The sequence below is a fragment of the Hesperophylax consimilis genome, chromosome 15 (genome assembly GCF_061612785.1).
Source record: "Hesperophylax consimilis isolate HC1 chromosome 15, BYU_Hcon_1.0, whole genome shotgun sequence".
NCBI classification, from domain to species: Eukaryota; Metazoa; Arthropoda; class Insecta; order Trichoptera; family Limnephilidae; genus Hesperophylax; species Hesperophylax consimilis.
The window spans coordinates 33877149-33900892 of NC_142850.1; the positions used below are offsets into that span (position 1 = coordinate 33877149).

General features: G+C 33.0%; 3 protein-coding genes across 3 annotated transcripts in view; 1 reads left to right on the forward strand and 2 right to left on the reverse strand.

Moving 5' to 3' along the window:
• Positions 1–23744, forward strand: part of LOC149417654 (IDLSRF-like peptide) — a 213745-nt gene that overhangs the window by 119995 nt on the left and 70006 nt on the right. The gene's annotated exons all lie outside the window — the stretch shown is intronic.
• Positions 5353–14317, reverse strand: LOC149417655 (esterase FE4-like). Its single transcript, XM_089640545.1, has 4 exons — positions 14313–14317; positions 7541–7682; positions 6551–7130; positions 5353–5726 (listed from the first exon to the last, which is right to left on the reverse strand). The coding sequence occupies exons 1-4, from the start codon at positions 14315–14317 to the stop codon at positions 5353–5355; spliced, it is 1101 nt and encodes a 366-aa protein (XP_089496671.1).
• LOC149417656 (juvenile hormone esterase-like) lies at positions 14372–16840 on the reverse strand. Its single transcript, XM_089640546.1, has 4 exons — positions 16815–16840; positions 16585–16726; positions 15606–16129; positions 14372–14738 (listed from the first exon to the last, which is right to left on the reverse strand). Exons 1-4 carry the CDS (start codon positions 16838–16840, stop codon positions 14372–14374), a joined length of 1059 nt encoding a protein of 352 aa, XP_089496672.1.

The window sequence follows — 23744 nt, forward strand, 5'->3', positions numbered from 1 at the left end:
AATACAAGACAGAAACAAAAGTGCTGTGAAAATTTCTGCCTTTTGGTAATTGCCGCCTAGAGAATTTCTTCGCTCTGTACTTTATATTTATTGTGTTTTCGGCCAAGTTTAAAGTAAACAAATTCATTTTGGATTCAGATACTTTCTCGGAATTTTTGAAAAAATAATGACTTTTTTTTTTGTGTAAGGCAATTCACCCTGAGAAGAATGCTTTGTTAGTTTACTGTTCCATTTTTACTGTAACTAACAAGTTTGTTTTGACAGGAGAATTTATTAGGGAAAAACACAGTTTAGGAGGAAAAAATAGTTCAACTACATGAAAGGTTTCAGATAAGTTGGAGATGTAATAAAATGCGCAGGAACATATTATATGTATCATGTAAGTAGTGTAATCAAGCAACGAGGAAGGGAAGAGGTGAACAATTATTTTGTCATGTATTCTGACTATCCTGTGATTTTTCATAGGTCTACGCTACTATGAATATAAATGATGATGATGAGTAAGGTTAGATCAATAGATTCATAGATATATAACATAAGTGTGGAATTAACTGCACTTTTTAATAACTATTCATTCTAATAATGTAGCTGCTTTTGTTCAATACTTTGCTTGATCAAATCCAACCAATTTTTTATGGGTATTGAAATAAAATAAAAAGGTGCAAAACAACGTACCCAGTTTTAAGAGAAAATAATATAACCCCCAGAAAGATATGGACACCCAGTAAAGCGGTCTACCTAAACTTCACATGAAATATATAATTACGAGTAATTTACCATCATAAAAAAATAGTCGTGATTTTAAAATCGTGCCAAATAAAATTAAGACGTTAAATTAATTGTATATGTAACAGAAGCACTCAACATGATACAATACTTGTATTTATAATTTACTGTCCTGCTTTAACTCTGTTTTACATTTCGTCTTTCTGTAAATACGTTTTTGTTGCATTTCTGTTTTAGGAAATATTTTACATCCACTTTAAAACAATAAAATTATACTGGTAGGTTAACCTTGACAGTCGTTCAGTGAAGATTATTGTTCAAGTGTGAATTTTTCGTGTTTATTTCGACTATCTTATTCACATTTTTTTCAATATCCTTGTACGTCCCGCCTGAAGAAAGTTAGAAAAAGAACTTTCATTGAAATAGTGATGTTTCTTTGGACAAATTGTATGATCCCTTATATTAAATTTAAAAAAAATTGTTTCATAAAATGTATGGTTTATCATAAGGAACTCCGGTGAAAAATATTATGGCATAAAAAATGTATATATTCATATAGATCGACAAACGCTGATTCTGAATATATAAGTTTTATTATACGGAGAATTTACAAGTCGATATTTAAAAACGAATAAAATACCATGACATCAAAATGCACCATTTGGTTTGTACGACTGAATCTGCTGTTTCACCACAACAAGCCTACGTGAGTAATATATCTATGGTGTATAATATCCACAACAGGGTTGCCAATTCACGGAGAATTCCCAAAATTGCGGGAATTTTCAAAGATTTTTCAAATTTAGTTTTGAGCAGGGAGAACCTTTGTGGGGAAAATGCAGGGATTCTGGACATTTCTTGATTATGCAACCATATTGAAAAAATATATTTTACTGAAATTGAGAGAAAGAAGAAATTTACAAAAAGTCTATTTTCAAAGCCTGAGCGAAAGAGTAAATCTAATTATGAACATAGATATTAAAAAATAAATGCTCATTTCAATAGCATTTTCTTTCATTTTGGAGATTAAGGAAGTTGTGGAAAATTTGAACATCTCTTCATCTCTTGTGGGTATTTTAGGAAATATGCATTGGCAAACCCTGGTTTACATTCACATTAGAACCGATAAAAATATTGTAATGCAGGTTTTTAAATACCGATAGATTGTTTATCAGGTGCGGTAAATGTCTCGACCCCCATACAAAATACAGCACCGGTTGAAAAAAAAGGTTGGCTTTTCAGATTTCACCGGTGACGTCAGGCGTCACGCCCATAGATTTTATGCAATTTTGGGTCACTCAAAAATTTAAATTTTTTGAAAATTATTTTCACTATTAAAACTAATTATAACATATATTTTTTTTGAATAACTTTATGAGTAAAACCTCAAATTGTAATATTAATTTTCCAAACGAAAATTTGAAACGGAAAAATCAGAAAAGGTGCCCCGGCAAGGCAAGGGTTCTGAGTTCGAGTCCTAGATGTCACCGTATCTTTTTCTGATTTTTCTGTTTCAAATTTTTGTTTAAGAATTGCTAATATTGTCTTCAATAACCAATAATAATAGTTTAATTGGATGGTATTGATTTTGTAAGTCATTATTGATATCAAATATATAAAAAGGGGACTGGAGATCTCTATTCCAAGGAAGTATCGTAAATTTGAACCGAAAACTATTTTGTAAAATTGAAAAGCAAGACCAAAATCTAGCATTTTAGTTGAAATCATTATTAATTTCAACCTCTGGAACAAAATGTGGTAAAGAAATTACTACAAAACTTCTTGCTTTTTAATAATAGGATAGCGAAAAGTTATTTTTTTCTTGGTTTCGGCCCTACGATCGTGAACGAACCCCCTTGAACGATCTGCAGCTGACAGTTGAATTTCGTGACAAAGGCAATGATTTCCTAGTGTCACGATTAAACGTGATTTATCGCACACATCAAAATATAATGAACTTTTTTCTTTTGTTAAATAGATCTATAATATGTTAATAACACTTTTTATTAAAAGATTATCTTATTTAGCTATAAAATTTTAACATTTAATACCTAGTGCACATTTTTTTATATTACTTTGAAAATAATCATTTTTGAGGATGCTGTCAGGAGGGTATTTTTTAGGGAACCCTTTGACCTCCCCAACTGTTCTCTCGATAAATCGCCTTGCACCGCAGAGGGAGGGATAAATTCATAGAACACACTAATCCCTAGATTCCTACACACCCATACCTTTTTATAATCCCAGAATTTCATCTCTTTCCTTTCCCTAAAAATACCCCCCTTCACAGCATCCCCAAATATAACATAGACCCTGAGGGATTTTTTTCTAAACAGTAATCTCACCAAAACTCCAAGGCGACTTTTTTAATTTGCTAGATTAGTAATAACAAAACAATGACTTGACTAAATTATTGCCATCTATATCTCTAAATAGTATAACACAAAATCGATATCTGCGTCTGTCTGTTTATGCACTTAGTTCTTCTTAACTACGCAACGTATTTTGATAGTTTTCACTATCATTTAGAGAACTTTGTGCTGAAGGTTTATATATATATATATATATACAGGGTGTATCGGCACTAACCCGACAAACTTTTACTAGCTATTCCTTAGCACATTTGGAGTAAAAATGCTATGGGCACTTTGCTGTCCGGTAGTATTTTTTTTTCAATTAAAAACAAACAAAAAAATAATTTCCACACTACATCACTGTCATTGGCATTGCTTTTCGTATTCAACAGCTGTTATAAGCAAGTATGTCGAAAAGCGTCTTCGCTCTTTCGCACACACTAAATAATAATAGTTAAAAATGAGACGAATGGTGCCGTGCCATTTCGTTGTGATTGTAAAAGTGCGCCAATATAGGTACACACGTGCATTATTTAACGGAATTCGAATAAAATATTGCCAGATGGGTTTTCAAACTTTGACAAAGGATAAAACAGTGGTGACTTGTGGTGAAAATATGAATGATACTTTTTTTATTAAAAAAAACGTTACCCGACAGCAAAGTGCAAATAAGATTTTTTACTCCAAATATGCTAAGGAATAGCTGGTTAAAGTTTGTCGGGTACGTGCCGATACACCCTGTATATATATATATAATATGCGTGTATTATATATATAATAATAATACACGCATATTATATTTACACGTCAGTTGATTATTTGACTAAATTATTATCATCTAGTGCCTTGACTTAACATATTTCCACTTGTCGAGGGTAGTTTTAAATACGCAAGTTAGCCGCTGTGCATAAAGATGGCCAAATCTCGTGACATGGGCTTATTTTATTTATTTATTTGTATACTAACTGACGTGTACCCGGCGTTCCTGGGGCTTATCTTTTTTTATTTATTTTTATTTTTTTTAATTTTTTATTTTTATATTTTTTTTTTATTTGGCACAATATTTTTTTACATTTCAAAGTTTTCCAGTAATGTTGGCCTCACTGGGTGGCTTGCCCGTGCTGAGGCATGTATCATCGTGGAACTATCAGTAGGCCTTTTTAAGATATACAATTCCGTAGCAGCGTTAGCAATTTATCCAAAAAAAAATTTTACAACTAGAATAAAAACCACGAAGATTTTTTCTACTTTCTATAAATATAATATGCATGTATTATATATATAAACCTACCTGAAAAAAATCTCTAAATGAAAATGAAAACCCTGTGAAAATCCTTTTGTTTACAAGAACTAAGAGCACAGACAGACGAGGATAAGCGACTTAATTTATACAATTTAATTAATTAAAGATTACACGACCATATAGGCTTTTGCCAATATATGATAATAAAAAAGTAAGATATTTTGGGGTAATATGCCGTGTTGCTCTACCTCCTTCTTCAGCCAACGTTTCGGACAGCATGCCCTCATGATGGACACTGTAATGATGTCCAAAACGTTGGCTAAAGTATGACAATCACGATATGGCATTATACCCAAAAAATAAATAACTATGGTGATTGACAACCTCAAATCAAATGTGATGATAATATATGTACATAATAATTCAGTGGAACAGTAATCAAAAGTAAAATTGGCATTTAAAATCATATAGAATCCAAGCAAAAGAATAGTGTTCCGCTAAACTTAATTGTTATTATTACTGATATATGTTTTTATAGCCTTCTTGTAACTGTATTTTGTACAGTTGAACACATCTCCAATTTCTGCTAAAGTATTGCCAACTGCATACAATCTAGGTACAAGCGAGTGTCCAAATGACTCAGTTTTAATATTATTGTCGCGCATTGTATTTAGTACATTTTATCTCGTTCACTCCATTACATAAAATCTCCATTTTTATGTCCAACTAGAATCTCAACTGCTCTCATGAACGAAGGCACCGGCGGAGTGGGGTAAGGGGAGGGGTTATTACTGAAAGACAAATTTGATGTTGTCGGCAATAACCGTATTTATTTTTACAGAAAAAATTTATTTAACCACTGATATATTGTAAATACTTCAATATAATTTTAAAACGTACCGAAATGTTTGCAGCAGGGTGAGAACGATGTGTTTTCAAAATAGATCACGAAAATCTTTTTTAATCATACCTCATCCCGAATAAATAGCGATAATGTTTTTTTTTCTATACAAACAAATAATCATTGCTTTACTTGAATAAGCGAGATATCTGCGCACTCAAGTAGTGCAGTATTATGTTTTCTTTGCCGTGCTTCTCACCATGTGAGTGTCCTTTTAAAAAATTTAGAATCTTCTTTAAAAAGCCGTCATTACACTCTCCACATACTTCAGATCCACAATTGCAATTATTTTCATGGATACAGCTCCCCGGCTCGGAGATACTAATAATATCACAGCTCGACGTGATGTTCTCGTTCTTGTAGCAGATCTTAGCCAGGTCACCCCAGAACTCCAGCACGTCTGCGTAAGGTGATGAGATGATGGTACTGTTGGCAGTGAAATCGAGAGCGGTGATTTTGTTTGCGGATATTGGTTCCCAAACGAAATCTAGGGGCTTCGGAACTGGGTTTGGATTACTACAAAAATAAAACTTTATTAATATTTTTAAAAAACTTGGAAATCACAATTTTAACAATCAAGATCGTTTTATTACCCATTCACTATAATGTTTCTCATCATTGCCATGATTTGCTGTATCGTCAGAATATCAATTGCGGATAAATTGATCTGATTAATTCCATCAAACTGCACGTCAAACACATACGACATTACGTCACCGTATCCAGGGCCATTGTAATTTAAGCCAGAAGTTAGCTTCGTTAAGTCCCTTTGACCTGTGTAGGAATACTTATAAATCCAAACGTTTTTGCTGTACTTTGCCAGCAGTTGTGCCGATTTAATGTGATTTAGGACAAACGCAACGTCGTTATACAGATGAATCAAACTATCAGTTATATTCCCTGATTCTGGGAAGTATTTTTGGAGGATCTTCGTTTCAATTTCTACGGTTTCATTTGCATCACACTTGATCAGAATCTCTTCAGGAATAAATTGCCTTAAATCCGGAACGCAATCGTTTAAAATTGCTTCGCTATTAATTGGAGATAAAAATTGCTTTGTCAGGTATAGCACTCCATCATTTGCAGACAATCCTATTATCACGTTTACCTTGTTAATTTTTCCTGACTTTAAAATTTCTTTAGGAGAGGATGTGATAAATGGCTTTTTATAAGACTGAACATAATTGCAATGATGTATTTTTTCAATTGTTGGGACAAAAGTAAGCTTAACTTGGTCATCGAATATTGCTGATCGGGCTGCAAGGACGATATCTTTTGTAGGAATCGTTTTCAAAAAAGCAGCAATGTCGGTGCGGTTTCCAATACCCAAAATTTGTGCAAGTTTTTGAGCATTGCTCTCTGGATATTTTTGCAAGGCCCACGGATCTAAGGCTGATCCTGAATGAGTTATAGCGTTATAAAACAATCCCTTGCTCAAGGGAGACAGGATGTGATACATGATTGAAGCGGCTCCAGATCCTTCACCCATGAGTGTAATTTTATTTTCATTTCCACCAAACTTGGCGATATTCTTTTTAACCCATTTTAAAGCGAGAACTTGATCTTTGAGTCCAGCGTTTCCTGGGACACCGGGAGTGTTCAAGGAGAGGAAGCCGAGAGCTCCGAGTCTGAAATTGAGTGTCACTAAGATGATGCCAGCTTTGATAAAATTTTCCGGACCGTATATAAGGGGGCTTCCATCTCCTACGAGAAAACCTCCACCGTGGATATATATCACTACAAGCAGATGTTGGTGAGAGTTGTGTTTCGGCACGTAGATGTTCAGGAACAAACAATCTTCTTCTCCATAGTATTTATCCAAATACAGCTCATCATATTGAGGACATGCGCTTCCAACTTGAGTTGCGTTTAGAATTCCTTGCCAGGGCTTGGCTGGTTTTGGATACTGGAATAAAAATCATACTCTAAGTTAGCTCACCGAATTAATATCTCGTACGAATTGCTGCAGATAGTAGTGATTGCAACACATTGTTTATTGTCAAAAATTATTTGGATGCCATAAAACTGTTTGGTGTCGGTAAGCAATCGGCATAAACCGAAGACCCTGCAGAAAATTCTCACAGCAGCTGCGCTTCAAACAGTAGGAAACTTTACTTTTCAGCGTAGTGTCTTCGGTTTAAGTCGATTGTAGACCAATCTGGCACGGCGGGACTACAAACTATGTATATTATCGTACACAGTGATTAATCATAACACATTGACTTTGTTTTGCTTTTGTCCATGTAGTTCGGAACACGTTGTGTTCAGGAGATTCAAATTGTCTTAAGTTTGGAAAACAATATGGTAAAAACCTGCCTTAAATCTTCGTTTGCCGATGGGTGGTTTGGCGTATGGAATGCCTTGGAAACTGTTGTACACAAGACCAGGCTGTGTGACCGTTTTACCCTCAATTACACCTTGGGCAACTGTTACCTGCGGACCGTGGCTGGCATCACACCTACAAATATACAAATAATGTACATATTTAAAAGCGATCAAAAGAAATTACTTTTTATTAAGATATTTCTTACATTCTAAGTACTTGTTTGTCTTTTATACACAATGAATCTCTAGGAAAAGTGCCCAAAACAGTAGTATTAATTGTGAAATAATCACAAATAGATAATTTAATGGAAAACGTGAAAGATTTAATCGATGAAACTGTTTTTTAATATTTATTTTTATTTTATGATTTTAATCGGTCACGAAGTATTTTATGGGAAAATTTTCTCCTCAAAGCTTTTTTTATTTTATTATTTTTTTTTTTTTTTTTTTCTTAGGTTTGTCAACAGTGATTCATATCAAAGCTCTCGAAATACAATTACATTAATTAAACTTGGTTGATACTATCACTAATTACAGACAAACACAACATTGATGAACACAACACTGTAAGTAAAGAATAATGTACATGTATGCACCTACATGCATACATGTATACACACATACTTACACTTACATATATATTTCATAACAGCAACTGTAATTATTTTTTAGATCAACACGATAGGTAGCTTTAAGTCTTGTTTACGTTTGATTTGAAGGTAGCCAATGATGACATTGACAAATCAATGGGATGACTTTTATATGTCTCGTTAAAATAACGGCACATTCTCGGTAAAGGTGAGTCATACCCCAGCTTAGTTTTATATTTTTTAATATGTAACGGAATATAATGTATAAGTCAGCCACCAATTCTAGGAACGTTGAACATGATTTGATAGAGTAAAAAAGGGCAGTTTATTAGAGCATTAACAATTTTGAAAAGAAAATTTAAATCAATATTTAGTCTTCTCTGTTCAAGGGTGCATACATTGTAGAAATTTAGTCTATCGGTGTAATGAGGAAGTGATCGAGCTCGCTTATCACAATACGCTAGGTGGTATATAAAATGTTTTTGAACCCGCTCTATTCGCTGAATATGAACTTTGTAGGTTGGACTCCATATAGAACTTGCGTACTCCAACACGTTGCGGGTGAAGGAATTGTAGAGCGTTATTTTTGATTTGGGATTCTGAAAATTTTTACTATTTCGTTTGATAAATCCTAGCATTTTCAGGGATCTAGAAATAATGCTGTCGATATGAGGTGTGAAAGTTAGTTTTTTAAAGCTTCAATACGTAATTAATTAATTATGGATTTACATGTGTAAAGTTCCTAACGTTGCTTTAAATGGTATATTTATTTAATTCCCGTAAACATGTGGTCTTCTAGATACCATGATTAACCTTCGTTATTAATTTAGCTTTTATTTGTTTTTCTTCTTTTATGAGTATCTACTTACTTATGTTTTTTTAATTGTAATTTAATAATATCACGATTTAAATGTATCGCGTCATTGTTGCCAAAAAATTTTAACCAACAAAAATTTAATTTTACAGATGACAACTTATTTTCTCTTTCTTTAAGGAAAATACTTAGAGATTATACCAAATATTATAAGCTGATGAAAAGACTGACGTCAGAAATTATAGACCAGTTGCAGTACTGTCAACAATTCCAAAAATTTTTGAAATGATTATCTGTGATAAAATCAGTCCACAAATCACGCCTTTCTTAAGAGGTAATCAACATGGCTTCTTACCGAAGAAATCAACGGTAACCAACTTACTCTCTTTCTCTCGACGGGTAGCAAAAGGCCTAGACTGTAGGCATCAGACGGACGTAATTTACACGGACTTCGCAAAGGCATTTGACCGAGTAGATCACGATATTCTAATAAAAAAGATGCATAAAATAGGTTTTAATCAACCCTTACTGACATTTTTTGAGTCATATTTAAAAGATAGAAGTCAGTATGTAAATATAAATGGATACGACTCCCATAAGTTCGCAGCTCTGTCAGGAATTCCTCAAGGATCGAATCTCGGCCCCATGTTATTCCTCATTCTGATTGATGACATTCAGGATTGCATACGTCACAGCTCATGTCTACTATTCGCAGATGACATGAAACTGATGAAGGAAATCGAATCAGATTATGATTATTCGAAACTGCAGGCCGACTTCGATTCAATCATGATATGGTCGGTAGAAAATAAACTTAACTTCAATATTAAAAAATGCGTTGTTATGACTTATAGTCGTTCACAAAATCCGGTATTCTGCCAGTATAGAATGAATGGTGAAGTACTTAGACGCGTAAACATCATCAAGGACCTTGGGGTGATCTTCGATCCCAAGCTGACATTTTCGAACCACATAGTCCAGCTTACTTCGGCTTGCTCCAAAACTCTTGGTTTTGTAATTAGAACTTGCAAACAATTTAATAACAAAGAAGCAATGACCTCCATGTTCAACGGAGTGGTCAGAAGCAAGCTGGAGTACGCCAGTACTGTCTGGATACCTTATCAACTTAAATACATAAATATGATTGAACAAATTCAAAAAAAATTCCTAAGGTATGTTTACATGCGATCATACGGAATATATCCGAAATTCATGCATCACGTGGAACTGCTAAAGGAGACAAATTACCACAGCCTGGAGACTAGGCGTAATGCCGGACTCATGGTATTTGAATTAAAGTTACTAAAAAACCTTATCGATTGCCCATATCTCCTGTCATGCTGTGGATTATTCGTTCCTGATAAATACTGTCGAAATCGTAGCCACGACCTATTCTGTATACCGCAGGGTCGGACAGATGTCATTGCCCGACATAGCATGACAAGAGGTATGACCTTACTAAATGCCCTACCAGCGGATATAGATGTGTTTAATATCACTATACCATGTTTTAAAAAATATATGTACATGTATTGTTAGTTTTAATAAAATTGTACCATAATTGGACTGACCTGTCTGTCGTACAATAATAAAAAAAAAAAAAAAAAAAAAAAATTAACGAATAATAATATGATTTGAGATGTTTAAGGCCAAAAGAATTATCTTGATTTATTAAGATTTACAGCGAATATTTATTTAATTGCATACCATTAGCTTGTCATTACAAAAAGCGTTAAATATGCTAATAAAGTAAATTTTGTATGACTTTTTAGACTATTTATCACGGCAAGGGCATAGTATAGTATAGTATGGAAACGAGAGAACTAAAATAAAATGGAACATGTAAAAATTTTCAATAAACAAGAACCAAAATACTACCTGCATCAAGTAAATTATTTTATTAAAAGTAAATGGCATTGCTTCACAAAAACGATTATATTTTCTGATATCAATCATTTACTTCAACAGTTTTTCACGTTGTTCCACAAATAAGTAAAATATTAATATTTACGATCTTTGAAAAAGCAACGAATCGATCAAACTATTATGGACATCATCAAAAACTGCGAAATTCGATTGGTTATTACTAAACTCCATTTAAATGTCGGAAAACTCTTATCTGAACTCTTGAACCATTATAAACCATTATTTTAAACTTAAAAAAATATTATCAAAATTTCAAACAAAAACAGAATGCGAAATCTTAAAAATAATAGAAAGCATGAAAGGAGGCTGATCTCCCGGGTACGTTTATATTACGGTACATATTCTTAAATCCCATAAATTTTATTTGATAAAACCCATTACTCTTATTCTTATGTTTAACACAAAAACATAAGTTTAAAAAGGCGAATATTCAAATAAAACTACAAAAATACAATCATTTCAACTATTTATAAATTTGGACATCCAAAACAAGCAATTATTATCGCCAAGTCTGTCTAATTTCAAACATAGGAAAGATTTTTGAAAAAGTTGTTAAAAAGCAATAGGTTAATTTTTTAGAAAATAATCAAATTCTACACAACAACCAATTTGGTTTTTCTGTGCTATTGCTAATATTACGTTAGACATTTCAGAAGATAAAAGTAAAAAATATGCAAGTATATTTATTGATCTCAGGAAGGCTTTTGATAGCATATCTCATGAATTTCTACTGAGAAATTTAAATAACTTTGGCATAAAAGACAAACATTAAATAGATTTGTAACTACTTCAAACATCACCCGCAAATAGTAAAATTAAAAAAAGGTTAATAGTGATAAAAAATATCAGATTTTGGAATCCCACAAGGCACAGTGATTGGACCAATTCTTTTTACCATATAACGACTTCTTAACGACATTTTCCTTCAATCACTACATGGACAAATTACTTCATGCACTGACGATACAGAACTAATAATAAACGAAAATACTTTGGAAAATTTAAATTAAAAGCCCCTTTTAAGAATTTATTCGACATTAACTTACTATCACTAAAGAGTGAAACAATTGCTAATTCCATTTGCAATACACACAAACGACACAAATTTTGACATTATCATGCATGAAAATTCCAAAACTCGCAATAAAAATCATTATTTCTCAATCTACACAAAATAAAAAAAAAAAAATGAACACAATCAAATACATGGGATTAATTATTGATAAAAACTTTAAATGGAAGGACCAAATATGTCAAGTAGTACAAAATATAGAAAATTAATTGATATATTTTTAAGTAGCAGAAATTGAATGAAAGAAATAAAGAAAAATACCTCGTTAAAATATGTACTGCTAAAATGTTTGATTAGTAGAGCTTTATACTTCAATGGAGGAATATTAAAAACATCAGCTAACATAGCGTAAGAGTTACCAATGGTGTTTAATCCATTTATAACAGAACTGCGGTCGGATACCATAGTACAATTATTGTCACAATAATACATTTCAGGGAGCCTTGATTTAATTACCAAATTGTCCGTATTAATAAAGTTATTTCTGTTTGTTAACTAACTGATACAAAATGTTTTTAAAATAAATCTTTCCTATTGTATTGTATTGTCACGTGAATCTGGACATTTACCAAGCTTTTAAGTAAAGTGTTTTTTAACATTGTAATGAAACAAAAGTACTTAACCCGTAGTGGACACTCAGCACATATATCACTAGAAGGAAACACGATGTAAGCGTTCCCATCGCTAAGCCTGCAGAACTGCCACTAGAAGCCACGGATCAGTTCGAAACCATTAATATGTCAATGCATTTAATTATCTATCTATATCTATCACTAGGTGCGTTCATAAAGTTTCATGAATTTACTTTTAAATTCACTTGTAATGAATTTAAAAGTAAATTCATGAAATTCGTAAAATTGCACTCGAGTTTCAACAATCATTCTTAATTTTGTGCGGATTAAACCCTCGGGCTAATTTGTTCGCTTTTGGTAATGGCTCAAATAGTCTCATAGAAATTGCTGTCTCCCTTACTGTAATTGTCAAAAATACGAACTCAACGGTGTTAGAAAGAGAAAACACTACGCTTTATATTCAAATCTAGAAGTTAACCACTGAATAATTAAAATATACACCTCTATGAAACCAAAGGTTACGACCGCAATTTATTTGAAAAAAAAATCAAATCTAAATTATTTCTGACAATCTACATCAAGATAAAAACTTCATAGCGCATGATGGAAGTAACGTTAAATTTGAGAAATAATAAACAAATGAGCTTATGTATTTATTCTCCGGCGGGCTTTTACACGAAATCAATGTTGTATTAACAATTTGTTGTGAATAGTAATTTTGTAGAACATATAATAATAATGATTGGATTATTTGTATAGCGCCGTTTTCGTAAGATAATCACCTCAAGGGAGCTTAATCACTTAATTTATTCATTTAATCTATTCCTATCATTAGATTTACAACACATTACTTGTGGCTTACAAATAAATGGTATTGATTTATAAAGTCAGTTATAGTCGACCTCAACTGTGTTATGTGACGCTTGCAAAACTTATAATTTTCGATAAAAAGATCTGAAATTTGGTAAGTATTTATAATAATTTAATTCGTAATAATTAGTTATGGCATACCACAGCCTGAATATATTATTTATCGAATAAATGGATCATATCGATCGTCTCGACGATCTTCGACAATCTCCGACGGTCTCCGTGGTTGAGGGGTAATACTCTCGACTACGACTGTCCGAGACGTTGGCTAAAGAACGAAAGGTGCGACACGGCATAACACCTCAGAAATAAATCACTATGATGCTTGACAACCTCAAATCAAATGTGATGATAATATATGTACATAATAATTCAGTGGAACAGTAATCAAAAGTAAAATTGGCATTTAAAATCATATAGAATCCAAGCAAAAGAATAGTGTTCCGCTAAACTTAATTGTTATTATTACTGAGATATGTTTTTATAGCCTTCTTGTAACTGTATTTTGTACAGTAGAACACATCTCCAATTTCTGCTAAAGTATTGCCAACTGCATACAATCTAGGTACAAGCGAGTGTCCAAATGACTCAGTTTTAATATTATTGTCGCGCATTGTATTTAGTACATTTTATCTCGTTCACTCCATTACATAAAATCTCCATTTTTATGTCCAACTAGAATCTCAACTGCTCTCATGAACGAAGGCACCGGCGGAGTGGGGTAAGGGGAGGGGTTATTACTGAAAGACAAATTTGATGCTGTCGGCAATAACCGTATTTATTTTTACAGAAAAAATTTATTTAACCACTGATATATTGTAAATACTTCAACATAATTTTAAAACGTACCGAAATGTTTGCAGCAGGGTGAGAACGATGTGTTTTCAAAATAGATCATGAAAATCTTTTTTAATCATACCTCATCCCGAATAAATAGCGATAATGTTTTTTTTTCTATACAAACAAATAATTATTGCTTTACTTGAATAAGCGAGATATCTGCGCACTCAAGTAGTGCAGTATTATGTTTTCTTTGCCGTGCTTCTCACCATGTGAGTGTCCTTTTAAAAAATTTAGAATCTTCTTTAAAAAGCCGTCATTACACTCTACACATACTTCAGATCCACAATTGCAATTATTTTCATGGATACTAATAACATCACAGCTCGACGTGATGTTCTCGTTCTTGTAGCAGATCTTAGCTAGGTCACCCCAGAACTCCAGCACGTCTGCGTAAGGTGATGAGATGATGGTACTGTTGGCAGTGAAGTCGAGAGCGGTAATTTTGTTTGCGCATATTGGTTCCCAAACGAAATCCAGGGGCTTCGGTACTGGGTTTGGATTACTACAAAAATAAAACTATATTAATATTTAAAACAAAAAACCCTGGAAATCACATTTTTAAAAATCAAGATTTTATTACCCATTCACGGCAACGTTTCTCTTCATCGCCATGATTTGCTGTATCGCCAGAACATCAATCGCGGATAAATTCATCTGATTAATTCCATCAAACTGCACGTCAAACACATACGACATTATGTCACCGTATCCAGGGCCATTGTAATTTAAGCCAGAAGTTAGCTTCGTTAAGTCCCTATGACCTGTGTATGAATACTTATAAATCCAAACGTTTTTGCTGTACTTTGCCAGCAGTTTTACCGATTTAATGTGATTTAGGACAAACGCAACGTCGTTATATAAATGAATCAAACTATCAGTTATATTTCCTGATTCTGGGAAGTATTTTTGGAGGATCTTCGTTTCAATTTCCACGGTTTCATTTGCATCACATTTGACCATAATCTCTTCAGGAATAAATTGCCTCAAATCCGGAACGCAATCGTTTAAAATTGCTTCGCTATTAATTGGAGATAAAAATTGCTTTGTCAGGTATAGCACTCCATCATTTGCGGACAATCCTATTATCACGTTTACCTTGTTAATTTTTCCTGACTTTAAAATTTCTTCAGGAGAGGATGTGATAAATGGCTTTTTACATGAGTGAACATGATCGCAATGATGTATTTTTTCAATTGTTGGGACAAAAGTAAGCTTAACTTGGTCATCGAATATTGCTGATCGGGCTGCAAGCACGATATCTTTTGCTGGAATCGTTTTCAAAAAAGCAGCAATGTCAGTGCGGTTTCCAATACCCAAAATTTGTGCAAGTTTTTGAGCATTGCTCTCTGGATATTTTTGCAAGGCCCACGGATCTAAGGCTGATCCTGACAGAGTTATAACGTTATTAAACAATCCCTTGCTCAGGGGAGACAGGATGTGATACATGATTGAAGCGGCTCCAGATCCTTCACCCAACAGTGTAATTTTATTTTCATTTCCACCAAATTTGGCGATATTTTTTTTAACCCATTTTAAAGCGAGAACTTGATCTTTGAGTCCAGCGTTTCCTGGGACACCGGGAGTGTTCAAGGAGAGGAAGCCGAGAGCTCCGAGTCTGAAATTGAGTGTCACTAAGATGATGCCAGCTTTGATAAAATTTTTTGGACCATATATAAGGGGGCTTCCATCTCCTACGAGAAAACCTCCACCGTGGATATATATCACCACAGGCAGATGTTGATGAGAGTTGTGTTTCGGCACGTAGATGTTCAGGAACAAACAATCTTCTTCTCCATAGTATTCATCCAAATACAGCTCATCATATTGAGGACATGCGCTTCCAACTTGAGTTGCGTTTAGAATTCCTTGCCAAGGCTTGGCTGGTTTTGAATACTGGAATAAAAATCATATCATTTCAATGGACCATTATTTTTACCATCCAGAGCACCAGAATCTAAGTTAGCTCACCGAATTTATATCTCCTACGAAAGATTGCAGATAGTAGTGATTGCAACACGTTGTTTTCTATTAACAATTAATTTGATGCAATAAAACTGTTTGGTGTCGGTAAGCAATCGGCATAAACCGCAGACCCTGCTGAAAATTCTCACAGCAGCTGCGCTTCAAACAGTAAAAAACTTTACTTTTCTGCGTAGTGTCTTCGGTTTAAGTCGATTGCAGACCGACCTGGCACGGCGGGACTACATACTATGTATATTGTATAATATACTGTGATTAATCTTGACGTATTGACTTTATTTTGCATTTCTCCATGTGGTTCGTAACACGTTGTGTTCAGAAGGTGCAAATTGTCTCAAAATTTTGAGTAACAATATGGTAAAACCTGCCTTGAATCTTCGTTTGCCGGTGGGTGGTTTGGCGTATGGAATGCCTTGGAAACTGTTGTAAACAAGACCAGGCTGTATTACCGTTTTACCCTCAATTACACCTTGGGCAACTGTTACCTGCGGACCATGGCTGGCATCACACCTAGAAACATACAAATAAAGTACGTATTTAAAAGCGATCAAAACAAATTATTTTGTAATATGATATTTCTTACATTCTATGTACCTACTTGTTTGTCTTGAATACACAATACATTTCTGGAAAAAGTGCGCAAAACAGTGGTTTTAATTGTGAGATTATCACAAATAGATAATTAAATGGGAAACGTGAAAGATTTAATCAATAAAACTGCTATTTAATCGGTCACGAAGTATTTTATGGGAAAATTTCCTCAAAGCTTCAATACGTAATAAATTAATTATGGATTTACATGAGAGTTCCTAACGTTCGTTTAAATGGTATATTTATTTCATTCCCTTAAATATGTAGTGTTCTAGATACCATGATTAGCCTACGTTATAAATTTACGTTTATTTATTTTTTTATTTGAGTATCTACCTACTATTAATAGCATATTTTTAATTGTCATTTTATAATAGTACAATTTAAATGTATCGCGTCATCATTGCCATAAGACTGTGACCAACAAAAAATAAATTTTACAGAAATCAACTTTTTTATCTTTCTTTAAGGAAAATACTTAAAGATTATACCAAACGTTATAACGAATGATAATATGATTTGAAATGGTAATAGTAATTATCTTGATTTATCACGATTTATAGCGAAAATTTATTGTATTGAATACCATCACATGACATTAAAAAAGCACAAAAAAATATGCTCTACTTTGGCTGTAAAGTTTTTGTTTCCCGGCTATTTAATAATATTATTTGGATGATTTTTATCACGCCGTTTATGTGCAAAATCATCTAAATTTAAGGATACATTCAGTAATATTTGTCGCTTACGATATTTTGCATTATAATATTATTTTCTAAAGTAAATTTTGTATGACTTTTACGACTTTCTATCACGGCAAGGGAATAGTATAGTATGGTATCGAGAGAACTTAAATAAAATGGAACATGTAAAAATGTTCAATAAACAACAACCAAAATACTACCTGCATCAATTAAATTAGTTTATTAAACACAAAAACGATTAAATTTATGATAAAAATCTTTTACTACAACAGTTTTTCACGTTGTTCCACAAATAGGTAAAATATTTACGATCTTTGAACAAGCAACGAATCATTCAAACTATTATGGACATCATCAAAAACTGCGAAATTCGGATGATTATTAGTAAGCTCCATTTAAATGTCACAAATCTCTTTTCTGAACTCTTGAACCATTATGAACCATTATTTTTACTAAACTTAAAAAATATTATCAATATTTGAAACAAAAATAGAATGCGAAATCTTAAAAATAATAGAAAGCATGAAAGGATATTGATTTCCCGGGAACGTTTATATTACGGTACATATTCTTAAATCCCATAAACTTCATTTGATAACACCCATTACTCATGTGTTAAACTTAAGTTTAAAAAGGGGAATATTCCCATCAAACTACAAAAATACAATCATTTCACCTATTTATAAATCTGGAGATCTAAAAAAAGCAATATTTATCGCCCAGTCTGTCTAATTTCAAGCAAAGTAAAAAATTTTGAAAAAGTTGTTAAAAAGCAATTGGTTAATTTTTTAGAAAATAATCAAATTCTACACAACAACCAATTCAGTTTTATAAAATCACTGCACCCAAGATTATTGTGCTATTGCTAATGAAACATCAGACATTTACGAACCATTAGAAAAGGGTAAAAAATGTGCAGGTATATTTATTGATCTAAGAAAGGCTTTTGATAGCATATCTCATGAAATTCTACTGAGAACATTAAATAACATTGGCATAAAAGACAAACAGTACATAGATTCCTAACTACTTAAAACATCACCCGCAAGTAGTTAAAATGAAATAGGTTAATAATTAGTGATAAAAAAAGTGGGTGTGTCAAGCCTACGCAAGACAGAAGTGAAACTTCTAGTATTCCTCTCTCTCTATTTTCATTTCATCATCTCTATTTTCTCTCTTAGGTTAGTTTGAAAATTAGAGGTTAAATAATTCAACGACGAAGCATGGATTTGCTTTTTCTAATATTTTCTTATAGATGAATGACGTTCGATTAATGTATAGTTCCAAAAATTTTCAATTTATTCACAAGTATACAATATTACATAAATAACAATATTACAATTAAAAATTACAAAGAAATTACAATGACAATGATGTGTTCATCACCTCTATCTCGTCACTACTCATTTTTAACACTGAAATTCTGTACCAAACCGTATGAACCACAATCAATTACGTATTTCACTCGTATTACACTCACGACGCAGTATACTAACCAAGCAGCTGATGCTTGGCGTGGCGCAGTTCGCTGGTGTCTGAGAGAGAGGAAAGAAGAGAAGAGAGAGAACGTTCGTGAGCGGCTCCCCCACCTCAACAAGCGCATATGGTGAGAGAGGGACAGTGAACGGTGAGCGGTGGTGGGGGTACCCGCATTTTCGTGTCGATCCTGACTCGGTTTTACTCCGTCCCCGAAAATCCATTACGCGCCTAAAGAAGTTTCACTTCAAAAATATAGGATTTTGGAATCCCACAAGGCACAGTGATTGGACCAATTCTTTTTACCATATAACGACTTTTTAACGACATTTTCCTTCAATCATTACATGGACAAATTACTTTATGCGCTGAGGATACAGTACTAATAATAATCGAAAATACTTTTAAACGTAAAATTAAAAGCCCCTCTTAAGAATTTATTCGACATTAACTTACGAACACTAAACAGTGAACATATCGGTAGTTCCATTTGCAATACACACAAACGACACAAATTTTGACATTATCATGAATGACAATTTCTAAACTCGCAATAAAAATTATTGTATCTCAAACTGCACAATATTAAAAAAAAATGAACACAATTAAATATATTGGATTAATTATTGATAAAAACCTGAAATGGAAAGACCAAATATGTCAAGTAGTAAAAAATATAGAAAATTAATTTATTTATTTTTAAGTAGCAGAAATTTATTGAAAGAAATAAAGGAAAAAACCTCGTCAAAATATGCACTGCTAAAATATTTGAATAATACAGCTTTATGCATCAATAAAGGAATATTAAAAACATCAGCTAACATAGCATAAGAGCTACTAATGGTGTTTTTTTATTTTTTTTTATTGAATAAATAGTTAATACATAATATCAACAAACAAGTCCTGCTAAGCCGATTGAATTGGCTTGTCAACAGGTGCTATCAGGTTAAATCTATTTGTAACAGAACTGCAGTCGGAGATCATAGTATAATTGTCGCAATAATACATTCCAGGGAGCCTTGATTTAATTACCAAATTTTCCGTATTAATAAAGTTATTTCTATTTGTTAACTAACTTATACAAAATGATTTTAAAATAAATCTTTTCTATTGTATTGTATTGTCACGTGCATCTGGACATTTACCAAGCTTTTAAGTTAAGTGTTTTTTAACATTGTAATAAAACAAAAGTACTTAACCCGTAGTGGACACTCAGCACATATATCACCAGAAGGAAACACGATGTAAGCGTTCCCATCGCTAAGCCTGCAGACCTGCCACTAGAAGCCACGGATCAGTTCGAAACCATTAATATGTCAATGCATTTAATTATCTATCTACATCTATCACTAGGTGCGTTCATAAAGTTTCATGAATTTACTTTTAAATTCACTTGTAATGAATTTAAAATTAAATTCATGAAATTCGTAAAATTGCACTCGAGTTTCAACAATCATTCTTAATTTTGTGCGGATTAAACCCTCGGGCTAATTTGTTCGCTTTTGGTAATGGCTCAAATAGTCTCATAGAAATTGCTGTCTCCCTTACTGTAATTGTCAAAAATACGAACTCAACGGTGTTAGAAAGAGAAAACACTACGCTTTATATTCAAATCTAGAAGTTAACCACTGAAGAATTAAAATGTACACCTCTATGAAACCAAAGGTTACGACCGCAATTTAATTGAAAAAAAAATCAAATCTAAATTATTTCTGACAATCTAGATCAACATAAAAACTTCATAGCGCATGATGGAAATAACGGGCGTAAAATTTGAGAAATAATAAACAAATCAGATTATGTATTTACGTCCCGGCGGGCTTTTACACGAAATTAATGTTGTATTGACAATTTTTTGTGAATAGTAATTTTGTAGAACAAATAATAATAACGATTGGATTATTTGTATTGCGCCGTTTTCGTAAGAAAATCACCTCAAGGGCCCTTAATCAATTAATTTTTGCATTCTATTTCTATCATTAAACTTACAAAACATTACTTGTGGCTTATAAATACATGGTATTGATTTATAACGTCAGTTATAGATTCATTATATAATAATATGCTGCCTATTTTCATAACGCCAGACTTCACTGTTTGAAAGTTTTAACAAATTTTACCAGATTCGTATTTTAGAAAACTCTTTTTTACTATTTGCATGAATAAGATCTCTTTCAACTGTAAAAAAAATAAATAAATATGCACCGAAATAAAATGAAAACGTGTAATTTTTTTTTAATGTCTACTTGCAGTCCACGTGTTTGAAATTTGAAAAAACACACACACACAATGATATTAACAGTCGTGCTTGGTAATTATTCAAATAATTAAATACACAGTTATTAACTGCGTGATAAAGAGATAGAAGTACTTAATATTTGTAAATACTTTTATCGTGTTTAAGTTGTTTTAATGATAGTTGTTTGTAATAATAATATAATCAAACTTAACTGTAATCCTGTCACTATCCAGGTACTAGGTATATTCGATTGTGAATTAATTTTAAGATTTCAATATATTTTACATAATCAGTGACAGGAATTAGATATCTACGTTTTCGATTTTCCGACTTCAAATTCAAGTCGACCTCAAGTATGTTATGTGAGGCTTGAAAACCTTATAATTTCGTAAAAAAGTTCTGAAATTTGGTATTTATAATAATTTAGTTGGTAATAATTAGTTATGTTATACAACAGCCTCAATATATTATTTATCGAATAAATTGATCATATCAATCGCCTCGACGATCTTCGACGGCCTCCGTGGTTGAGGTGTAATGCTCTCGACTAGTAAGCCGAAGATCGTGGGTTCATCTACGACGATCTACGATCGACGATCTACGATCTACGATGATCTTCGACGGCCTCCGTGGTTGACATGTAATGCTCTCGACTAGCAAGTCGAAGATCGCGGGTTCATCTACGACGATCTACGATCTACTATGATCTTCGACGGCCTTCGTGGTTGACATGTAATGCTCTCGACTAGCAAGCCGAAGATCGCGGGTTCATCTACGACGATCTACGATCGACGATCTACGATCTACGATGATCTTCGACGGCCTCCGTGGTTGAGGTGTAAAGCTCTCGACTAGTAAACCGAAGGTCGCGGGTTCAAATCCCGGTGGGCGCAAATAAATTTTATTTGTAAAATTAGTGTTATTCACAATTTATTCATTTAAAAAATATATAGTATTCTTGCGGCATGTTCCAGAGTAGAAGATCCTCTCAGAATCACCCTGGTTTAAGACCAACATTCAGAATTGAAACAATGCTTAAAATGCCTTTAGTTTGGTGACCAGATCTGAATAACCAGATTCCTTCCTTCCTATTCCCCATTTCCTCATCTTCCCAGCTACGTCCAACCGCACAATGTACCTAAATTGGGGATGCCATTGTCTCACTGGTTCCAGACGATATTTTTTTTACTGACGGTTGACCCTTCCTCCCCAGGGACTAGCTCTTAAACTGCTATGAACTTTTAAAATATCTTTTAAAACTAAAAAAAAAAGAAAATTTTATTTGACTGAGGATTGAACCCTCCTCCCCAGGGACTGGAGTCAACCGAGATAACAACTGCGCCAAATCCCGATCGGGTACGACCGAAATTTATTTCGTATTAACTGCTAAAACGTCATCCAGCAGAGAAACGCTTATATGTCCGCTTGTGTATGTGTGAATGCCAAAAAAATTGATAGAATGCATTGACATCGGCAATGAGTCTCTCTGTCGAGTTTCAGCTCGATTGGATGTCGGCAAATGAGTTAATTTTCAATTCCAAAAAATGCATTTATTCATTAATTCTGGAAAACAAAATCGAAAATCAAATTGACATATTTAAAAGGGGTTATTTGTTAGCATTTATTCTCGTTTTTTTTTTTAATACTAGAAAAAACCGTGTTTCGTCCGCAACGGAGTATAGACCTATTGTTTAAAATTTCATAAATTCTCTTTATCCATTGTTTATTTTACCCAAATAATGCTTGTGACGTATTTTCCTTGCTACGTTTTAAAGGGAATTACCTCAAAATTAGTTTTTCTCCTCCGAGACCGTGTTTTCCCTCCTATAATTCTTATGTCAAAACCAAAGTCTTTAATTTAATATGCACACTTTTGAAGTGGAACACATTTTGAAAATTCATGTATATAGTAAGAAAGTACCTGCCCCAATTTAATTACAATATTTTGTAAGGTTTATTTAGACTGAGAAACTTTCTTATATTTTAAAGGTTCAGCTCACAAATTTTCGTAGGAATTGTAATTCCAGAACCTTAAAAATGTGAATCCCACATAATTTTCCCTTTGGGTAACATTTCTCGGATAAAAACATTTTTTTTATTTTCTTTAGCAAAACGAATAATTTTTTTTTCTTTCTAGTTTTCTGTTCTATTTTCCCCGTAGCAACAAGAAATATAATGTTACAAAAAAAAACAATTATATTCATTAAAACATATGTAGTTATATTTTCTTTGTTCGTTGTTCATTATCGTCGTTACAATCAAGCTACAGTTTTATTGCAATGTTCGTAATAAGTTCGTGAATTGGTTATAAATATTGTCGTGATTTATTAATTACTAGCACGAACACCCGGCGTTGGTCGGGCTAGAGTAGTCCAATTGTATTAAGCTTCAGAAGATAATTTTGTTTCATTTATATTTTGTGATATTTGTTATCATATTTTCTCATTTTTCCAGTGTGTATTGTTGCAATTGCAAAGATTCCTAATGAAACTCCAACCAAGCATTCCTTTCAATAATC